Below are 22236 nucleotides of genomic sequence, written 5' to 3'. Positions count from 1 at the left end.
CGCTATGAGTCGCAGGCGACTCGACGGCACATAACAACAACAACAACATACATAATAATACACATACCCATATATAATACGTCTTTTCAATTACCTGCTATGTATCTGAAAGTTAGATATAGAAGAATCAATGCCTTTGAACTGTGGTATTAGAGAAAGTTACTTGAGTATTCAATGGGCTGTCAAAAGAACAAACAGATATGTCTTGAAAAGTGCAACTAGGTTGCTCCTCAGAGGCAAAGACAGTGACATTTTGTCTCATGTACTTTGGTCATGCTGTAAGGAATGGCCAGTACTTGGCAAAAGACCTCATGCTAGGAAAGGTGTAGGGTCAGCAAAGGAGAGGAAGACCATCAATGAGATGGACTGACACAGGGCTTGTTTACTGGAAGTGAACCATGAACTCTCCTCCCACACACACACCTTCTCTTTTCACTGGGCAACTAATTCCTTTTATCCCTAATACCCAAAACCATAAAAATGAGGTGCAGCTTGAAGTGAATAGCTCTATTACATGTATCCCGTGCTATGTAAATTGGAGTAAAAGCATACAATTTTAATGCCAATCAACGTGTAAAGAAAATACAAGGTCCTGAAAGCCACATTTCCCTAAAGCTTGCTCCTATGCTGAACTGTGGAGTAATTATCAAAACTACTGAGCTCATGTTAGCAATGCTTTGTGGGGAATAAAGGCACCAGGGCCTTTGGTTCAAACCAGTGTTCAGGGGACTGTGGCGTGGGGGTCTCTCACATGGCTGGTGGCAGCCAATCCCTTAAATTCTGCTTCTGACTGATGAGAAGGCAGATGCAGCCAGGCAGGGAAAGCTTGCAATTGCATTTGGTCATGGGTGCCATGACCAGAGCCTTTCCTAAAAATATTATTAATGTTTGTTCTGTGAAAGGAAGTAAACACAACGTACAAGGACAGATTAGGAGGACACAGAAATCCCACTTCTTAAACAGGAGGACATCTACCTGTTGCTCCTCTTAATCTTCTCATATTGACAGGGTCCTATACAACGCAATGTGTATATGTGCTTTATTGACTATGCAAAGGTATTTAACTGCATTGATCATAACGAATTATGGCTAACATTGAGAAGAATGGAAATCTCAGAACAATTAATTGAGTTCAAGTGACACCGATGCTTAGACTAAGATTCTGGTGTCCAAACAGAAGAAGGGCCAACTACAGGGCTTAAAATCAGGACAGATGTGCATCAGGGTTGTATCCTTTCTCCACACCTATTCATGCTGTATGCTGAGCTAATCTTTTGAGAAACTGGACTATATGTAGAAAGAGGTGGCATTGGGATTGGAGGAAGACTCATCAACAACCTCTGTTATGCAGATGACACAATGTTGCTTGCTGGAGGTGAAGAGGACTTGAAATACTTGCTGTTAGAAGATCAAAGACAACAGTCTCCAACATCTCAACATCAAGAAAACAAAAATCCTCACCATTGGCCCAAGAGGCCACATCATGATGATAGACGGAGAGATGATTGACACTGTCAGAAATTTTGCTTAGATCTACAATCAACACTCATGGAAACAGTAATCAAGAAATTAAAAGAGGTGTAGCATTGGGAAAATTTGCTGTCAAAGGCCTCTCCAAAGTGCTAAAGAGCAGTGAAGCCAGGTTAAAGACTAAGGCATGCCGGACCTTAGGCATAATCATTCAAATGACTTCCTATGCAATTTAAAGTTGGACAATAAGGTTGACAGAAGTCTTGATGCCTTTGAATTATGGAGTTGAAGGAGGACTGGATATCCCATGGACTTCAAAAAGAATAAACAAGTCTATCTTAGAGAAAGTACAATTAGGGTGCTCCTCGGAGGCAAGGATGGTGAAGCTTTGCCTCACATATTTTGGGCATGTTGTCAGGAGGGCCAGTCCTTGGAAAAGAATATCATGTTGGGATAGGTAGGTCAGAGAAAGGGAGGAAGACCCCCACAAGGTGGAACGACACAGTGACTATACCAATGGGCTTGAGTATATGATAGACGGTGAGGAGGTGCAGGATAGAGGAAGGTTCAGGTCACCGTGAGTTGTAGTCAACTTGATGGCTCCTAACAACAGCAAAAACAAGCAACATGCCATGAACGGAACCGACTTTGAATGGAGACTTACACACGGTACATATGTTGTTTTTTCACACCTTCAATTCCTTTCTCATTTCAGGATCTCACATTTGGAACATTCATTGAGTGAACAGGACTAGGGAACAAGAAGTTGGATGACATATTCTTGTCTTTGAGGAGCTTTCATGTTTAATGGGAGTCAGGGCAGCAGGCAGGAGGAATCAAATATGTAATCCAGAGAAGAGAACCCAGCCTAGTGCTGCTGGGCACAGAGTGAGGAGAGGGAGAGGTCAGGAAAGGGAGAGCCAGGAAGCCAGGCTGGTCATAGAGAAGGTCCTCTTAGCCACCTAGTTGCACTGCTGAATCAGCCTTTGGGGGACAGGGAAGGGAAAAGTGAAATCATGCCTGGGGCCAGGCACATTCTGGGAATTCCAGGACGTTTCACCAATAGGCACAGGTTGAAGGCTGGAGGGCAGGAGCAGGCTGGGGAGGCAGAGAAGGACCAGAGAAGCATGGGTCGCCTCCTCAGGTGGACTCAAGAGTGGGTTCCAGACCGAGAGTGATCCTGTATTTCAGAAAGAGTATGGTGGCAGGAGATGGGAGGCTGGATTTCATGGGAGTAGATCAGAAGCTTTCTACTCCTCCCGTGTGATTAACTGTCTCTGAAAACCGGCCAGAGGTTCAGCTATGGGTTGCTTCCAACAACAACAGAACAGAGGTGGAGGGAATGCTTACTGGTGAGGATGGAGAGAAAACGGCAGCTGTAAGTAATGCTGTGGAGAGCGGACCTTTGCAAGTTAGTGACATGGGAAAGGGGGGGGATCTGGAACAGGAATTCCTTCACCTAGATATGCAGCTTCCTCTTCCACTTGTTACCACATTCCCTCTGCAGTGGAAGTGTCACTCACAAACCCCACGCTACCTCTCATCGTCACCGCTTCTCAAAGGGATGGGTGCATCCCTCAGATGCCCACCCTTATGTACTAGGCGGGCAAGATGTGCCACTCTAACATGACACATCTACTGCTGGAAAAGCACTGCATTTTCTGGCACATAAAATGCTAAAAAAAAGCATTTAGAAATGGCTTTCAAAGTGCTGGGAGCAGGCTGTAACATAATGGGATGTTAGGGGGGAGAAGACAAAGTGGTTCCTGTGATGGCTGTCGGCAGTGCTTTCTTTGTGGTGGGATTTTTTTTCTTTTGTGATGAATTGTAAAGTGTCTCTCCCACACCTCCCCAGCGCCCCAGCCAACTTCTCCTCACTTGTTAAAGCCAACCTACTCAGAAGCAGCCGAGATGAGATTGCTACTTGATTTGAGTAGATGTGTGTCAACGTTGCCACACACAAAGGTACCAGCAGGTTGGACCAGTATGCACCATCATTAAAAATAACATGGCAGCTGCTTGGATTCAGCTATGACCTCCACAGGGAAAAAGAAAGAAGACACGTACTCTGTTCTTACCGATCAACAGGACAAAGCAAGCTCCAGCAAACAGAAGTTGGAAGGTAACAAGATGACCTGAAGGATTTTCTAACAAATTCAACAAAAGAAACTCTTAACAAAGAAAAGTGCTGAACTATGAAGTTGTTGTTGTTGTTATGTGTTGTCGAGTCGTTTGTGACTCATAGCGACCCTATGTACAACAGCCCTAAACCATGTTCTATCCCGTGCCAATCTCATTGCCTCTGACACACCCAACCCGATTACCCCAGTCACTGAATCAATCCACCTCATAGAGGGTCTTCCCCTGCTGCGCTGTTCCTCTACTCTACCCAGCATGATGTCCCTCTCTAAAGACCTGTCTCTCCTTGCAACATGTCCAAAGTATGTCAGGCAAAGCCCCAGAATCCTTGCCTCCAAGGAGCAGCTTGGTTTAACCCTCTCTCGGATGAATCTGTTTGTTTTCTTGGCAGTCCATGGTACATTCGATACTCTTCTCCAGCACCACAGCTCAAAGGCGTCAATTCTCCTTCTATCCTCCCTAGTCATTGTCCAACTCTCTGATGCATAACAAGTGACTGCAAAAACCATGGCCTGGATCAGGCGCTCTTTAGTCTCCAGAGAGACACCGTTGCTCTTGAGTACTTTAGAGAGGTCCCTAACCACAGACTTTCCCATTACAATACGTTTTTTGATTTCCTGGCTACTGGTGCCAAGAGTGTTGACCGTGGAGCCGAGCAAACTGAAGCTGTGAACACTCTCAGTCTCTTCGCCATCTATCCTGATGCTACCAATTGGTCCAGTGGTGAGAATTTTTGTCTTCTTGACATTGAGCCTCAGTCCATACTGAAGGCTGCAGTCCTTGACCCTCTGCAGTAAGTGCATGAGGTCCTTCTCAGTTTTAGCAAGCACGGTTGTGTCATCTGCATAACGCAGATTGTTGATAGATCGTCCACCAATCCTAACGCCATGCTTCTCCTCATAGAGCCCAGCCTCTCGGATAATCTGCTCTGCATACAGTGAACACATAATACTGAGCCACATTTACACTGAGATGGGATAACCAATGTCTATATCAAAATCCTGCAGCAAGGACTGACTTGGTGGCTGGAGAAAAAGAGTGAGCACATCCTGAAGGTCTGGAAGATGTATGTATGGTGAGTGGAAGGACATATGATTGACTCACAGGGGCAGTGAAGGTTCAGAGGTAAAATTCTCAGCAGGAGACCCTAGGAAGCTCTGGTGACCTAGTGGTAAGAAACTGAACTGCAATCCCAAAGACACATGGTTCAAATCTACCAGCTGATCTGCAAGCGAAGGATGGACAATCTCCTCCTGTGCGATTGATTAACTGCTTCTGAAAACCTGCTGGAAGGTCAGCTATATGTTGATCCCGACTCAACAACACACAATGACAACAACATGTAAGGGACCCTAAGAAGTTCTAGCGGTGTAGTTTATACGGAGTTGCACTGCAAACTCAAAAGGCAGTTCAAGTCCACCAGCGGCTCCATGGAAGAAAGATGGGCAATTTCCTCCCACACAATTTTCAGCTTTAGAAATCTGACAGAGGGTCAGTTATGAGTTGATTCTGACTTGATGACAGCAACTGGTGAATGATGCACGGGGCCCAACTACTATACCTCATGCACAAGCACCATTCATCAGTGGAAGTCTCTGTATTGCTAAGGTCAGATTTCACTGCACTCGAGTTGGTTTTCAGAGGCTGTAAATTACACGAGTGAGAGTGTTCATCTTCAGTAAAATAGATCAGACTAAGAGGAACTAGGAAGAAAAGACCTGGTGATTTATATTTTAAAAATTAGCCATTGTAGATTCCGTGGATCACACAAGTTTGATCAGCAACCTATCATGGGAAAGGTGCAGAATCAGACAGCATTTTGTTCTGCTGGGAATGGGGCTGCTTTGAGTTGGGGGCTGACTCCATGCCCACTAACAGCACTGACTGGTTCTGTCCAGTAAGAGGGACATCCCTGTCCCAATGGGAACAGAAAATGTACCTGGATAGAAGCTCTTCTGAGCCAGCACAGGCTGACCTCGCTTCGGCTTCAATGCCTTCAATGCCTGTCACATCCCAAGAGGCCTCTGGAGCCCGGGTGTGTGGGTGCTGGCATTTTGTGTTTTGTTTACTGAGCATCCAATCTGGCCCACATATGGCAGAAGAGCAACTTCTCTGATGGATTTCCCTACGCTGCCCAGTTGGAGAGAACAGATGCTGCAGGTCAGGCCAGCAGCCATAAATTTCCAGGAAATAACTCTTAGTGACTGAGGAAGAAAGCCATAAAATACTGGGGAGGCGGGAACTGGAGGAAACAATGGCAGCGGACAGCAGACAGGATTACTGCTAAATGCCAGGAGGGGCCCATGGATCATTCCCTTGGCTTGTGTGCTGCTCTCCGAGCCAGCGCTGGACACGCTCCCCAGTGTGGGGAGGGCACACGGGGCCCTCGCCTGGGGTGCTTCCCCTTCCTCTACTGTGTTCCATTTGCTCAATAAATGAGGATCCCAGAGTGACAGGCACTGCTCTCTATATATTAGGGATGGAGTTGTGAATAAATCTATCCCTCGTGGTGCTTGCATTCTAGTAATTTCTTGGGCCCTATCTGCTCTGGGGAAGGTGACTGGCACTTTTGAGGCCTCACTGGAGCTCTGGGGGGCATCGGCTCTAGCAAGCTGTGCTGCTATCCAATTGCTGCATACCTTCTGTGGCTTGAATCTACTAATCCGTTCCAAGGGAGAAAGAAGGGCCTTCTCTGTCATCACTTAGAACTCTGAAGTCCATCGGAGGGTCATTAGATAAGGAACTGACTTGCACCAAGTGAGTCTGAGTTCATTTTGATCTCAACAGATTTTAAAACTTCTCGCCCCTGTCCTCCCCATTTTTGTTGTTTCATGCTGTCAAATGGGAACTGATTCATACTTGGTCCACCAGCAGGTTGTCAGATGCAGTACATTGCACAGCAGGTGGAAAAATGCTCATCCGTCTCCCGCAGAGCAATCAGTGGATTCAAACTGCCAGCCTTTGTGACTGCAGCGCAGCTTCTTATTACTAGGTCACCAGAGCGATGCCCTTCCACTAGACCCACGAACTGAGATTATTACCTCCACATCACAATTTTCAAGCAAGAGGAAAATGAAGGTCTTTCTGTATCACCAGATAGAATGGGTCTTTCTGACAAGATAGAACGAGTGTTCTTGATTATAACCTTTCTCCTATGCTACAAATTTCATCCCACAGCCACTGTGGCCAGGCCCAATTATTGGTTTGCGTTGCTTCTGACTCTGTAATCCAATCCCTCCATCCTCACTCCCCCTCCTGCACTAAAAGATAAGGACAAGATATCCCACAGACTGGGAAAGAATATTTGGGAATGACATGTTAGATAAGGGACTAATATCTAAAATGTATAGAATACTCAAGCATCACAACAAGATAAAGGTAAACAATCCAACTGCAAAATGGGCACAGGATAGAAAAAGATACTTCGCCAAAGTAGACAATCAGATGGCCAACAAAAGCATGAAGAAATATTAAAAATTCCTAGCTGTAATAGAGATGAAATCAAAACAACTGTGAGATAACATTTCACCCCAGTAAGAATAGCAAAATTCAACAGAACAGCAAACAACAAATGCAGGTGAGGTTGTGGAGAAACTGGACCCTTATTGACTGTTGGTGGGAGTGTAAAATGGTGCAACCACTATGGAAAGCGGTGTGGTGCTTTCTCAAAAAGTTGGAAATAGAAATACCATTTGACCCAACAATTCCACTACTGGGAATATACCCTAAAGAAACCATAACTGCCACCCAAGCAGATATATGCACATCCATGTCTATTGCAGCTTTGTTCATAATAGCAAAGATATGGAAACAACCCAAGTGCCCATCAACAAATGAATGGATACAGAAGCTGTGGTATATTCACACAGTGGAATTCTATGCAGCAGTGGAAAACACAGATCTCATAAAATATGATACAAAATGGATGACCCTGGAGGACATTATGCTGAGTGAAATATTTCCATCACAAAATGACAAATACTGCATAATGCCACTGTTATAAAAGAGACTGACATGGGGGTTGGGGGAAAAACTAAAAAAAGGGGGGATAAGTAATGTACACTGCATTGAAACAGAGGAGGAAAAGAAGTGCTTAAAAGAAATATACGATTAGGTATTATTTTCATGACAACAGTCCAGAATAAGAGCTGCATAGTAAAGTAGACTGGGGAAATACAGTCCAATGAAAGGTTTATTTTTTTTTTCTTAAAGAAAAACGAACTGGAGCGGGAGATGGGTAGGGAGGAAAATGTGCAACAATGAATGAATGAAAATCCAAGTTCTCTATAAACTTTCATTAAAAAATAAAGAAAAAAGCAAACTGGGGTGGGGTAGGGAGAAAAATGTGCAACAAGGAATAAAAAGAAATCCAAGTTGTCTTTAAACTTTTGTTAAAATATCGGTAAAAAAATAAAGTTAAAAAAATGTAAAGATGTAAAAAGTAAATAAAAAAGATATCTCTAAGGCTTCTCTGGCAATTAACAGAGAGCCTCCTCATTAGCAAGGCTAAATGTAAGCTTCTTAGCTGCTGCCCCAATGGACAATGCATCACCAGGGTTGCTGTTCCTCCTGGTCTTCTGCCAACTCCAAACCCAAAGGCCAGAGGCCTCATTCAAGCTCGCCCTAGGTCCTCTGGACCTGGTGTTACTACTTGTCTCCCTGGCCTTTGTATCTCAGCTTTCCCTGGTGTTCAGCAACCAACTTCTCAACCAATTTAGCCTTTCAGCAGAGGGGTGGAAAGGGAACCCATCTCTGGCCCTATTCTAATAATAGGTGTCTCTGTCAGTCCAATGACAGGTCTAAAAACACAGGGCAGAGTGCTCTGCAGTGGCAGGTGGGATGATGTAGGATTGGAAGGCAGCTGTGAGCACCACTACACCACCAACACAAGGATGGTACAGGATGTCTAGCGCAGGACTCACCAAAGTTCTCCCCACCCCAGATGTCCATTTCCGTATCGTACTTCCCCAGGTAGTTGAACCAATTTTTGTCAATCACGAAGAGTCCTCCTGCTATGATTGGAGTCCTGTGCATTTGGAAGAAAAAGTGGGAGAATCAGTTATGGGAGGGGGACCATGCTCAAATTCTTCAGCACTATAGTCTAGAACTTAAGGCCATTTGCCTCCTATTCCCATTCCTCTTCAAGAAGGGCCCATACAACTTCTAGTTACCTAAACAAGAACATGCTTATAGAGTGTTCTTCCTTTGATGTGAATTCAAACCTTGCAAACAGGCTAACTCAGTCACCAGCACACCTTCCATAGGAAGGTGGGGATCACTCAGGACCACAGCAGTTCTGCGGGACTCATCTGTCTCACACATTTTAGGCATGCTGTCAGGAGGGGCCAGTCCTGGGCTAAAGACATCATGCTGGAAAAGGTCGAGGGCCAGCAAGAGTGAGGAAGATTCTCAATGAACTGGACTGATTAAGAACAAGCGCTTGACCATGAGAATGGTACAGGACAGGGAAAGGTTCAGATCTGCTGTTCACAGGGGCACTGTGAGTTTTAGCCAACTTGATGGCACCTACCAACAACATCAACAACAAACAGCTTTACTATGCAACACTATCCTTCTCCAGGGATTGACTGCTTCTGGTAATGTGCCCAAAGGAGATGAAATGAAATTGCACCATATTCTAAGGAATATTCTGGCTGTACTTTTCCAAGACAGAGTTGTTCCTTCTCTTGGTAATCCATGGTAGACACTCAGTACTCTTCACTGATATCCATTCAAATGCATCAAATTTTCTTCAGTCTTTATTCGTTTCCCACATATATGAATGAGGTGATGAAAAAGACCATGGCTTTGCATCAATACCCCTTAATCATCAAAGTGCTATCTTTGCTCTTTAACACTACCAAAAAAAAAAAGGTCGGGGGGAGGGATTGTATAACAATGAAAGAATTTTTCGTTTAGTTTTCAAAGAGAAGAACGATTGGGGGGTGGAGGGGTGGGGAGGGAAAAAAGTGCAACAATAAATGAATGGAAATCCAAAGTCTCTGTAAATTTTCATTAAAATTAATAATAATTAAAAAAGGTCATTTTTGGCAGATTTCCCCAATGCAGTGCTATTTGATTTCCTGACTGTTGCCTCCATAGTGTTGCTGATTATGGAGCCAAGGAAAATGAAATACTCGACAATTTCAATCTTTTCTCTGTTTCTCACGATGTTGCTTATTTGCTCATTTATGAAGCATTTTTTGTTTTCTTCATGTTAAGGTGGAATTTATACTGAAAACTGTAGTCACTGATCTTCTTTGGGAAGGGCTTCAAGTGCCTTTAGGTTTTGGCAAGCAAGGTTGTAGCATCTGCATATCCCAGGTTGTTGGTGAGTCTTCCCACAATCCTCATGCCACATTCTTATTCATATATTCCAGCTTCTCAAATTATTTGCTCCATGTACAGATCCAATAGGTGTGGTGAATGATACACCTTAACTGATAAGACACCTCTTTTAATTTAAAACCGGTGCGCCCTTGTTCTTTTCAAATAGCCATCACTAGTTGTACGCATAGGCTACTTAAGAGCAGTTAACTGTTCTGCAGTTTCCATTTTTCTCAATGAGATCCAATACTTTGAATAATTCTAGGCATTCTTAAATCACTGAGGTAAGAATGCCCAGCTCAATGGCATTTTCAATAACTCTTCAGGCATTTTCCTTATTCTTCTGATACTTGTGTGAGACAGACAGGATTTTAATTATATTGTTTTCTATAAGCCTGAAAATGCCTGCCATCCATTCTACTTAAGTAGGAACTCAAGGTCACACACTTTTGATGTGACGCCATACGTGTTTTTGCAGGTAAACCTCTGTCCCCTATTGCACACTACACCTCAAATTATTACACCTTGAGATAGATCTGAGCCTCATGTAACCATCTTATTATATACTGTGGGCTGCAATCAGACTGGGAGAGAGAATACAGGTAAAGAAAAAGTCATTGCCAGCACTGGGAAAGCAGTATAGTGTTTAAATCTCCAAGCAAGTTCTGGTACTGACAGGAGTAGTGGGTGTATATTAACTTGCAACAGTGGCCATATTTGATGATATTATAGCAGCCCTTCCTGGGCTATATTCTTATATATAAGACCAGAGTGCCCAGTCTCTGGTCCTAAGTGATAATGTTTTTTATTACCAGAGGTCCAAATCAGGTCATCTGAGACTTCCCAGTATTTAGCAAGAAGCCTATGAACACTGGGTTCCAATAGACCCCTACTTCCTTAGCTAAACTTCCCACAGTGACTGAGTCTTCTTAACATAAAGGAAAATGTGGGTATAGCCTGACAAAGGACACTCTTCATCTTTCCCCAGTGTTCTAAGCATCTAATACAGAACATCTCCCCAGACTACAAGACAGGAGGGGAGGACTTAGAGACACTAAGTCTTAGTCCCCAGTTAGTATTGACCCTTTCTACTTACCTAATGGGCTCAGTGGGGTCTAGACGCCGAGCCCTCTGCTCTGGGGAGAGCTGTTCCCATTGGAAGTGGAGGCTCCAGTCAAACCCTAAAACACAGTACAGGCTTGGTCACCGTGGTCTCCCGGAGCTTCTGAAAGTTCACGCACGTGCTTGGGCTCCAGGGGAGCTGGTCCCAGAGATAACCGGCCTCATGGAGGCTGGTAAGGAATGTGACTGCCAAATTTTGATGGCCTTCATTTTATCCGACTCCAACACCCTCTTTCTGCAGAGACCAAGGCAGGGTCTACAGATAAGATGAACAATTTTGGAACGTGAATGAGCTCCTCAGTCATGAGCCTCTTGAAGAGTTTCTTTTTGTGGGGGTCTAGCTGATCTGACTCTCCTAAAAATGATCTTCAGTTGGGAACAGCCAAGGTGGAGACCGAGGTGCCAAAATTATGTGTATGCCAGGTAGTAGAGGAGTCTCCAATCTGGATGAGAGCTGACTCCCTAGCCCTTTATTTTCACAGTCACAAGAGCAAGGGGACAAGTCAGAGTGAAAAACATTGCATGATGCAGTGCTGAGCACTCCAGACAAACCACGAAGATCAATCACATTCCTTTATAAAAGCAATGTCCAGGAAAAAAGAAAGTCCTTAATAGGGAGAAGCATTTAGCCTTACTCACCCCCTCTCAGCTCCGAGGCAGACTCTATGTAGTTAAATGTATCCAGGTTGATGATGTCAATCACTGGGCAGACCACCCGGGTATAGTCCTGCAAGACAACAGATGCTATTTTTGGTCTGTGGTGTCTCATAGCCTGCCTCAGAGTTCAGGGCCTTGGGAGGGCCTCACCCAAGAAGCACTAGGTTTGGGCTTTGACTGAGCACTTTCATTTTTAAATATCAATTTTCTTGTCTACAAAATGGAGCACTAACATAACCTATCTAGCTCCCATGCCTAAAATACAAAGTTCATCCTTCACTTCAGACTCAGTTCTAACGATCGTCCAACTCTCCTGGCTGGAGGCTGTTGCACACTGAGAAAGAGGAAATGAGGAAGACTGCCTAGAGGTCCTTTTACATCAGCAGGATTCTGGAGAAGCTGAAGACACAGCTTGGCAGGAGACCCTGAGCCCACAAACCAAGAAGAAAAGAACACACATGTCCATAGTGAGAACATCTTGAAATTTATGAATACTTTCACTCTTGGGGGAGGAAAAAGCATCCTGCTAGATCTATAGTGTATGAGCAGTTGATGAATGGTATCTTCAGCGATTCTCAACTTCACTTGTTGCCTGTACATGCATATCCTCAGATCTGTATCTTGAGTTTTGATTTCCCAACAATATTCCAGACTCAGCCTCAGTATACCACTGGCCATATTTATGTGGATTCCACATCTTTTGAATGGCCTGGAAATAATACTATGTTCCCTAAGTTCTCCACTTCTGTTAATGGAAATAACACACACCCTTCCCATGCCAACATTAAGTTAAGAAGCTCCATCCCCGCTCATTAACTGCAACAAGTGCTGCTGATGCTAAAGTTTCTCCTTGGAATGCCTCCTTCATCCCCTCATGCCTGGAATCCTGCAGAAAACTACATCCACCTCCCTTCCACCTAGCGCATCTTTCTCCTCTTTCATTCTACACAAGTCTGTCAAAGTTGTCTTTTTGATAAGCAGCTCTGCCTCTGCCACTCAGCTTCTAAAAACATCAGTTACATAGAAGATAAAGCTCCTATTCCTTCACTTGGCTTCTAAGATCATCAAAACAGAGATGCACGTGGTCCTCCCTAGCCTACCTAAGGATTCTCTAATTAAGCCAATTATGCCCAGAAAATATTTCTGTGGGTTGGGAAGCATACTTAAGTGGTCGAAATAATTCATCATAGGCTAAGTTGTTATTATATACCATGGAGACAGAAATGATCCATGCAGACCCTCCGGTAGGTTTTCAGAGGCAATAAATTACAGGACAGGAGACTGCTTATGTTCTTTCCATAGAGCAGCATGTGCCTTTGAGTTGGTGGCACAACTCCTAGGAAATGGAAATACTATTGTTTGGATTATTGTTGTTGTTATGTTCTGTTGAGTCACCTGTGACCCATAGCACCCCTATGTACAGCAGCTCTGAAGCATGCCTGTCTCACTGATTCTGACATACCAACCCCCATTGCCCCAGTTACTGTATCAATCCATCTCATCCGGGGTCTTCCTCTCTTGTGCTGTCCTTCCACTCTTCTGAGCATGATGTCCTTCTCCAAGGATTGGTCCCTCCTGATCACATGCCCAAAGTATTTGAGATGGAGCTTCAAAATCCTAGCCTCCAAGGAGAGACTTGGTTTCACCCTTTCCAAGACAAACCTAATTTTTGGCAGTCCATAGTATGTTCAAGACTCTTTTCCAGTACCACAACTCAAAGACATTGGTTCTTCTTCTGTCATACCCAAGTATGACATCATTGTCCAGCTCTCTGATACATAGCAAATAACTGCCAAGACCCTGGCCTGGATTAGATGCACCTTAGTCTCTAGGCTGCCATCTTTGCTTTTCAGTACTCTGGAGAGGTCCCTGATAGCAGGTTTCCCTAATGCAATTTGTCTTTTGATTTCCTAACTGGTGGTGCCAAGAGTGTTGATTGTTGAGCTGAGGACACTGTAATTGTTAACAACTTCAATCTCTTCTCCATCTTTCATGGTGCTGCAGTTGGCCCAGTGGTGAGAATCTTTGTCTTCTTGATGTTGAGCTTCAATCCATATTGAAGACTACAGTCTTTGACTTTCTGTAGCAAGTGCTTTGGGTCCTCTTCAGTTTCAGCAAGCAAGGTTGCATCATCTACATAACACAGATTGTTGATGAGTCTTCCTCCAATCCTGATGCCACATTCCTTCTCATAAAGCCCAGCCTCCTGAATGATTTGTTCTGCATTTAGATTGAAAAGGTATGAAGACAGAATGGATCCCTGATGCACACCTTTCTTGATTTTTGAACCATGCAGTATTTCCTTACTTGTTTGGATTATATTCAGTATTAAAACTAAAATAGATGTCATTTATAGAATAATCATAGATTGTATGAAAATGCTTTAAATTGAACATCATTGGATTTTGGTGTTTGTAGAGGTCCTGGAATATCTATCTATCCATCTATCTATCTTACAAATATATACCTATCCATGATTAAATATTAGTCAGCAAAACAAAAGGTTGGCAGTTCAAACTCCAACCTGTAGGAGACAGACTTGGCAATCTGCAAAGATTCAGACTCAATGCATTGCCATTGGGCTGCAAGAGACTCACAGTGGGCTCTCCATTAAGTTTTCAAGAGTGTAAATCTCGTGGGAGGAAAATGCTCATCTTTCTCCTGAGGACTGGTGGTGGATTTGAATCAGGGGGAATTCTATTCTATTGCATGAGGTGGGCTATGAATCAAGGTCAGTTCCACACTCGTTAACAATAACAACAACCTCAAAGCTGGCATTTTCAATCCATCAGTAGGCACTGGCAATTAATGTGCAAAAGAAGCAGCCATTCAAAACCCCATGGAGCCAAGTTCCACTGACATACATGGTTTAACTATGAGTTGGAGTAGACTGGACAAAAATCTTCTCTTTACTATGCTTTAGGAAGTCAAGAGTGTTTTAAGAGATCTTGGGTATGTGATCTGCAGGGCATTCACTCTCCTATCTACCGATATAACATTTCCCCTTCCTGGGTGAACACTCCTGATCTTGACATGCAGGGAAGGAATAACCGGGATTTGGTGGGTAGCGTAGACCATTTGAGAACAAGGAGACTATTGGGTGGTGGCTCATGTGGACCCATGTGGCCTGGAAGAGCCAGCAGGACTCAGGGAGCCAACAAGGCAAGCTTCCCTAGCCACAGTCCTCCCTCCCACCTCTGGTCAGCTCACACAGGGACCTCTGTTTCTCCTTGAAGCCATTTAATTTCCTGGTTTAATTTCTTCCCCAAATGAGGCTGTCTTCTTATTTTAAGCTCTACCAAATGCCTGATTTTAAGCTCACAGACTTAATTCAGCCCTCAGTCTTCCACATGTGACCCTTTCTGACAGTTACGAGGTGCCTCTGAAAACCAATTGGCCCCCTTGGAAAGCAGTGCTCATTTCCAATGCACTGCTTCTACCGCTGGGACACACACAGGTGCTTCATTCACAGTCGGCACAGCATCTGCCCAGCTGTCACCTTTCTTCTGGGCCCCCCTCTCAGGCCACCGTTAGCATGGTCTGTGTGTATAGATACAGCACATGCTCACACACAGCTCGCTGACGCATATGCCAACACACAGGCACACCTCCAAAGGCACATCTGCAACTTGAATCCTGAAAGGTTCTTAGTAGTTCAGAGACTGTCCTTCTGAGGGCCTCAAAAGTTTTCATGTTGTCTCTGCATGTTGGCGTTTGGGGACCTCTGCAGTGGTACCAAGTCCTTGCATAAACACTATTTTGCTTTTACATTTAAAATCTTTCTTTAGTACTTCGGAACTGAACGGAAGACTCGGAGCCATGCATGGCTTTGTCTTAGGGCTCTGACAGCTTCAGTGCACTCTCCCTACAAGGTTCTATTATTCCTGTCACAATTCCATTATGTCATCTGCTTGGCTCTTTCATGGACACCAGCCAGGCATCAAGGTAGGGTTATTTGAGGTTAAATGCTATGTGAAACCCTGACCTTGAAAAGGGACTGCAGAGGACTTTATAAATGACCATCAAAGTCATGTCAGGCACTGACTGTCTTAAGAGGATGCATACTGCTCACTCTCCTATCCCACGGTCTCCATCCAGAGCATGGTGGGCAGCAGGTGTTCAATCAGCTGGCTAAGAGAGGGTGTGTGCTAACTCCATCTCGGGATTCTATGTCAGTGGCTGTAGAAGGAAGGTGGGTCAATTACAGATGTACAAGGTGTCTTCTCCTTTTGCAGGCTCAGGGCTTGAAGGACAGCCCCTCAAAATATGTGCCAGCTTGGGTAATCCAGGACTCCCAGGATTGTGGGGTTATCCTCTACTTTGGGATGTGCTGCAAATCTTAATTTCACCAGATGGTTAACGAGGCAGAATTAAGAATTACAGAAGATTTAATTGTGTTCATGTGGAACTTTATGCTTATAGGCCAAGAAGCAGTCATTCAAACAGAACAAGGGGACACTACTCTGGATGGTTTAAAATTGGGAAGTGTGTATGTCAGGACTGTATACTCCCCCATACTTACTGAGTCTGCAGGCTAAGAAAATCTGAGAAACTGAACTGTATGAGTAAGGATATGGCATCAGGATTGTAGGAAGACTCATTTACAAACTGCATTATTAAGATGACACAATTTTTCAGAAAACAAAGAAGACTTGGAGCATATATTGTCTAAGCTTAAAGACTACAGTGTTCAGGATACATTATATCTTAACATAATGGAGGAAAAAAAATACAAAAACAAAACAAAACCAAAAAACCTCTCACAACTAGGCCATGAAATAACTTCATTAAAAACAGAAAAGACTGAAATTGCCAAGGATTTAATTTTACTTGGATCCATAGTCAACATTCACGGAAGCAGAGGCCCAAAAATCAAATGATATATCGCATTGAGCAAATCCTCTATGAAGGGTCTCTTTTAAGTCCTTAAGAGCAAACTTGTCACATTAAGAAGTAATGGATTTAAGTAATGGTCTTTTCAATAGTCTCATGTGCATGTTATTGGACAGTGAATAAGGAAGACTGACGAAGAATTGATGCCTTCAGATTGTGGTCTTGGTGAAGAATATTGTGGGCTTTCAATAAAATAAATATATCAGCCTTGGAAGGAGTGCAGCCGTAGAGCTCCTTTTAATGGAAGACGGCAGGGCTTTGTTTCGTGTATTTTGTAAATGCTCTCAGGAAGGAGTATGCCTGGAGAAAGACATCATACTTGGTAAAATAAAGGGGAAGTTAAAAGGAGGAATGCTTTCAAGAGCTGGACTGACATTGTGGCTTCACAAACGGGCTTGAGCAGAACATCACAGTAATGGTGAGAACGGCACAGGGTCAGGCAATGTTTCATTCTGCTGTACACAGGGTTGCAAGGAGTCTAAATAGATTTAAAGGCACATAAGAACGACAACACAACAATTCTTTCTCCAAACCCATTCAATCTGTATGCTGAGCAAATTATTCAGGAGGTGGCCTTTATGAAGAAGAGTATGGCATCAGGATTAGAGGAAATATCATCAACAACCTAATGTATTATGTAGATGATACAGCCTCGCTTGCTAAAAGTGAAGAGAACTTGAAACAGTTGCTGCAGAAAATCAAAAGACTACATCCTTCAATATGGATTACATCTCAATATCATGAAGACAAAGATTCTCACCACCTGGCCAATAGTAACATCATGATCGATATAGAGAAGACTGAAGTTGTCAACAATTTCATCTTGCTCGGGTCTACAGGTCAACAGCCTTTGCACCAGCAGTCAAGAGACCAAAGATAAATCTGCTGTCAAATAATTCGTCAAGGTGTTAGGGAGTAATGATGTCAGTATAAAGAGTAAGGTGCACCTGATTTAAACCAGAGTCTTTTCAATTATTTGTTATGCATCTGAAAGTTGGAGAATGACTAAGGATGACAGAATAAGAATTGCTTGGATAGGTAGTGGGTCAGCAAAGGAGAGGAAAACCCCCAATGAAACAGGTTGACACAGTGACTGTAATAATGGGCACGAGTGTATGATGAGGATGGTATAAGATAGGGCAGAGTTCAGATGCATTGTTCATCATGTTGCTATGAGTCATAGTGGACCCAACAGCACACAACAACAAGAAAAACACTCTGCAAAGTGCTAAAAGAGCAAGAATGTCTACTTAAAGATTAAGGTGCGCCTGATACAAGGCATGTTATTTTCAATTGCTTCTTATGCATCAGAAAGTTAGACAATGACTAAGGATGACAGAAGAAGAATCAATGCTTTTCATCTGTGGTGCTGGAGAAGAGTATTGAATATCTCATGCACTGCAAAAAAGAACAAAGAAGTCTGTCTTGGAGCAAGTGCAACCAGGAATTCTAAGAGGCAAGGATAGTGACATTTCATCTCACATACTTTGGGTGTATATTCAGAAGGGACGAATCCTTGGAAAAGGAACGTCATGCTCTGAATGATGAGGGATCAGAAGAAGAGAAGCCCCTCCACAAGACTGACTGGCACAGTAACTACAATGATGGGTTTGAGCATCTCAGAATATGAGGGTGGTGCAGGATAGGGCAAGGTTCCAGTCTGTTGTTCACAGGGTTACTAGGAGCTGTTGAGGACCTCAAGGCACCTAACAACAACAACAATAGTACCAAAAAAAGTATTAGGTAATAGTGGTTATGTTAATTAGGCAGACTTAAGGGAGGATGTGCCATTCTCATTTAAAATCACTCTTACTATTACTCAGATTACAGCATTGGTCTAATGCAAGGCATCTTTTCAGGGTATGCGGCTGGCATCATATTTTATCTTACAAGAGATAAACGGAGAGAAAAGCAAGATGAGAAGGATGGGTCCAGTCTGATTACTACCAGGAAGAAGAGGCGGGAACCAAGAGCACTCTTTAAATTCAGGGTACCTGAATGGGAGCCTTCTAGGTCCAGGGAAGACTGATGCCAAAATTCATGGGACTCTTCAAAGGACATTTGGCCTGCAAGTGTGAAAGCTGGCCAGAACTTCCCCTAGAACCAGCAGGGAGAGTAACTGTTCACCCAGAACTGACGCCTGGTTTTTGAACTTTCAGCCTCTAAACTGTGAGAAAATAGCTTGTTAAAGCCATCCACTTGTGGTGTTTCTGTTACAGCAGTACTAGGTAACTGAAGATGGGAGTACTCCATAAAATACCCAGACCTAAGACAGGGGATATTAGGGGCATAATACTCAGTCAGGCTTATATGAAACCTAGACCAAGACCAAGGAGCTGTTGTCTTAACAGTTCAGTAAGAGCAGTAGTACAGGAGGTTGTCCATGTATCTATAAAGCTAGTATCACACTTGGACCAACCAGGATGCTAGTGGAATCCATGGCAGATCTCGGACGATGGTCCTTTTCCCACCTACAAATCTAATTTCCTATTATATCTCACTAGGTATAATGGTCACCAATCATCATGGTGGCCCATACCTTTATTTCTCCACCCACTAAGTATTTAAAACCGCACTCTAAATGGGCAATCAAAAAACTTCAAGAAAGAAAATCATATTCTTATTAGCTCAACCAACCTCATCAACCACTCACTGTTTTAGGAGTCTGTGGGTGGTGTAAAGTGTTGAAGATCTCAGCTGCTAACCAAAAGGATTATGGAGACAGGCCATGCAAGGGCCCCTGGTGGAGCATGATTTTACTCTGACATACAAGGAATTACCAGGAGTCAGAGAGCAACGTTTCACTTTTGCTTTCTCTGTTTCAGGAAGTCTTCAATTACACTAGATCCAATGATGAATAAGACCTCATAGTGTATGGTACCTAGTTGGTGGCCTGGTGACTGGAGGATTACAGTGTGATGTGCAGACAGGCAGCCTGGGCCTTCTACCCTTGCCTGGAGGGACAGGTGACTGGAAGTGGCCTGCAGCACTACAATTATTAGCTGACAGGACACTTGGGTTCCAGGCATGGCTCTGCCATTTAGAAGGCATGTGACTGAAGCAAACCAGCTCCCTTTCTGGCACCCTGTTTCTTCATTTGTGAGAGGAAGGCAGTCTAGTATTTTGAAAACTTTCCTGCCTCTCTAATACATTATTCAGACGAGGAAGAAAGGAAAGCATATGAGAGGGCTTTGATGACTATGTCAGCTATTATTTATACACATTTACCAAATGCTACAGGAATTGAGATTTCTTAAAATCCTTTTCTCTACTAAAGAAATGTGGAGATAAGGAGGGGGAAGAAAAAAAGCATATGTTTAAAAAAAGGCACAACTTTCTGCTTGTTTCATGGATCATCACGCAATTCAAGGGGAGAGAAGGGAAAGCAGACAGATTTCAACGTGTGCAGCACCAGCTGAGGAAGGTTTATGATGGCGTGAGCTCCTCCTCTTACTTATCTCTATTTCTGAAAATCTCAAACTCTAATTACGGTTTAAAATCTCCACTTCTACTCACAAGATCAAATCACTTTTATACTCTGAGACAAAACATGCACAAAAACACATGCAAACACAGGCTTACACCCCTCCACCCGCCACCATGGTCCCGTCTCAAAAGAACAAGCTGCCGTCTACTTGGGGTCCTGGTGCACGCTCTGGTAGCCCCCTCCCCCGCGCCCCGAGGCTCCAGCAGCCCAGAAGGGGCAGAGTCTGCCAAGAGCCCCTTTCAGAAGGCTGAGCTCAATCTTTAGGCAGACTGAATCTGAGAGCAAGGAGCAATTTGGTGGCAGGAGACACATCCTGGGAGTGGCAGGCAAAAGGAGCCCAGTGGGTGATTCTCACCCTGGGAGAGTGAGGTGAAGAGAAGTGAGAATACTTTTCAGAGAGAGCTTCTGAGATAGACTGGGACAGAAAGGGCCTGGAAGGTTCATTAGGGTTGCTGAAGAAAGCAGGTTTCCTTAGCAGATCCTTGGAGATGAAGTCAGGCTTAGGCACTGGCCATGGAAGGCTGCGTCTCCCACAGTGACAGATGTAGCTGGCTAACAAGACCTAGGTGTAGCACTTGGTAGAGAGCTTCTGGAGTTGCTTTCTGGTCCTAGTCATGCTCTACCCTCTAGTTATCCCCTCTCCCCTAGTGAATGAGAGGCTAGGCTCCCAGACTCCATCCAGGGGTGCTGGGTTAGCATCTTGGAGGGGAAGGGGAACTAAGAGGAGGTAGAGAGTTGGCCCCAAGGCATAGTCAAGTGAAGAGCTGTGGTCTCATTCACTCCAAGGAGGGAGGAGGCTGCAGGGAGGTGACACTGAACCCAAGGCTGGACCACAACCTTCATTTCTCCCTCCCGTAAACTTTTCAAATGCTCACTGAACAAAGTGCATGCTACCTTAACATCACTGAAAAAACCCCCAAATATGCCAGCGTAGAAAATTTAGGGAAGGGGCAGGAAGCAAAATACAAAATTGTATAAATACATCACAATTACAACCATGTAAAAAAGACACTTTCTTTAGAAGAAAAAAGACTTTATGGAAGGAAGTGCTGGCAGTGATGCTACTGAATGGTAGAATACGAGTTGATTAGTTACCATTCTAGAGAACCACATTTTCCAAAATTTCTAAATGACCATCAATTACTTTTGTGGCTGAAACAAAAGTCTTGGCAGCCTCCTGGGTTTCAAATCTTTTCCTTCCTTGTGTGACCTGGTCTTAGTATATGCAGGAAATCACTTAGTCTATTCAGTGTAAATGTAACACAGACGCACTGCTGTGAAACTGAAACTGATTCCTAGCTGACCCTCCAAGCTGTGAATTGCACAGGAGGATATTGTCCACCTTTGACCCTGGGAGCTGCTGGTGATTCCCACTGCCTGAGAGGTCAAGTGTTTGGCTGAGCAGTGCAACCATCTATGGACTGTGCTACCAGGTAGAAAGTCATCTGTAACCAGAGGCAATGTCTCTACTATCACCTTTTTCTTCCCCAGAAAAATATTCTTTGATTCTCAAAGCTTTCTTCTCCATTCTGATTCATCAGTCCCAGTGGTTATTGTTTAAGGCATGAGGTTGCTTTGTGACGACTGGCCTGTATCGTAGTGGGACCACTCCAGCTAGACCAGGTTGGGGGTGGGAGAGCAGTGGTATAAGTGACACAACCCTGCTTGCTGAAACTGAGAAAAGGACCTGAAGCACTTGCTGTAGAGGGTCAAGGACTACAACTTTCAATATGGATTGAAGTTCAACATCAAGAAAACAAACATTCTCACTCCGGGGCCGACTGGCAGCAACATGAAAGACAGTGAAGAAATTGAGATTATTAACAGCTTCAGATTGCTTGGTTCCACAATCAACATTCTTGCTACCAGCAGCCAGGAAATAAAAAAATGAATTGCATTGTGAAAGTCAGATGTCAGAGACCTCTCCAGAGTACTGAAGAGCAATAATGTCAGTCTGGAGACTAAGGTGCTCTTGATCTAGAGCATGATATTTGCAATTATTTGTGCATCAGAAAACTGGGGAATGACTAGGGATGATGGAAGGAGAATTGGCGCCTTTGAGCTGTGGTGCTGGAGAAGAGTATTGTATATACAATGGACTGCTAGGAAAATAAACATGTTCATCCTGAAGGGTGCAAGCA

The 22236-nt window shown here is 43.8% G+C and overlaps 1 protein-coding gene across 1 annotated transcript in view; it reads right to left on the bottom strand.

Annotated features, from left to right (window-relative positions):
* Positions 1–22236, bottom strand: part of GALNT14 (UDP-N-acetyl-alpha-D-galactosamine:polypeptide N-acetylgalactosaminyltransferase 14 (GalNAc-T14)) — a 413330-nt gene that overhangs the window by 38294 nt on the left and 352800 nt on the right. Inside the window, exons 7-9 of the mRNA XM_006901133.1 lie at positions 11698–11785; positions 11033–11117; positions 8532–8635 (exon numbers count right to left, since the gene is read on the bottom strand). Coding sequence (XP_006901195.1) covers positions 8532–8635; positions 11033–11117; positions 11698–11785 — 277 coding nt within the window. The remainder of the gene's footprint in view (positions 1–8531; positions 8636–11032; positions 11118–11697; positions 11786–22236) is intronic.

Source organism: Elephantulus edwardii, unplaced genomic scaffold, assembly GCF_000299155.1.
Source record: "Elephantulus edwardii isolate Elephantulus edwardi_28Jun2011 unplaced genomic scaffold, EleEdw1.0 scaffold00309, whole genome shotgun sequence".
NCBI classification, from domain to species: Eukaryota; Metazoa; Chordata; class Mammalia; order Macroscelidea; family Macroscelididae; genus Elephantulus; species Elephantulus edwardii.
This window is presented reverse-complemented; position numbering and strand designations above follow the sequence as displayed.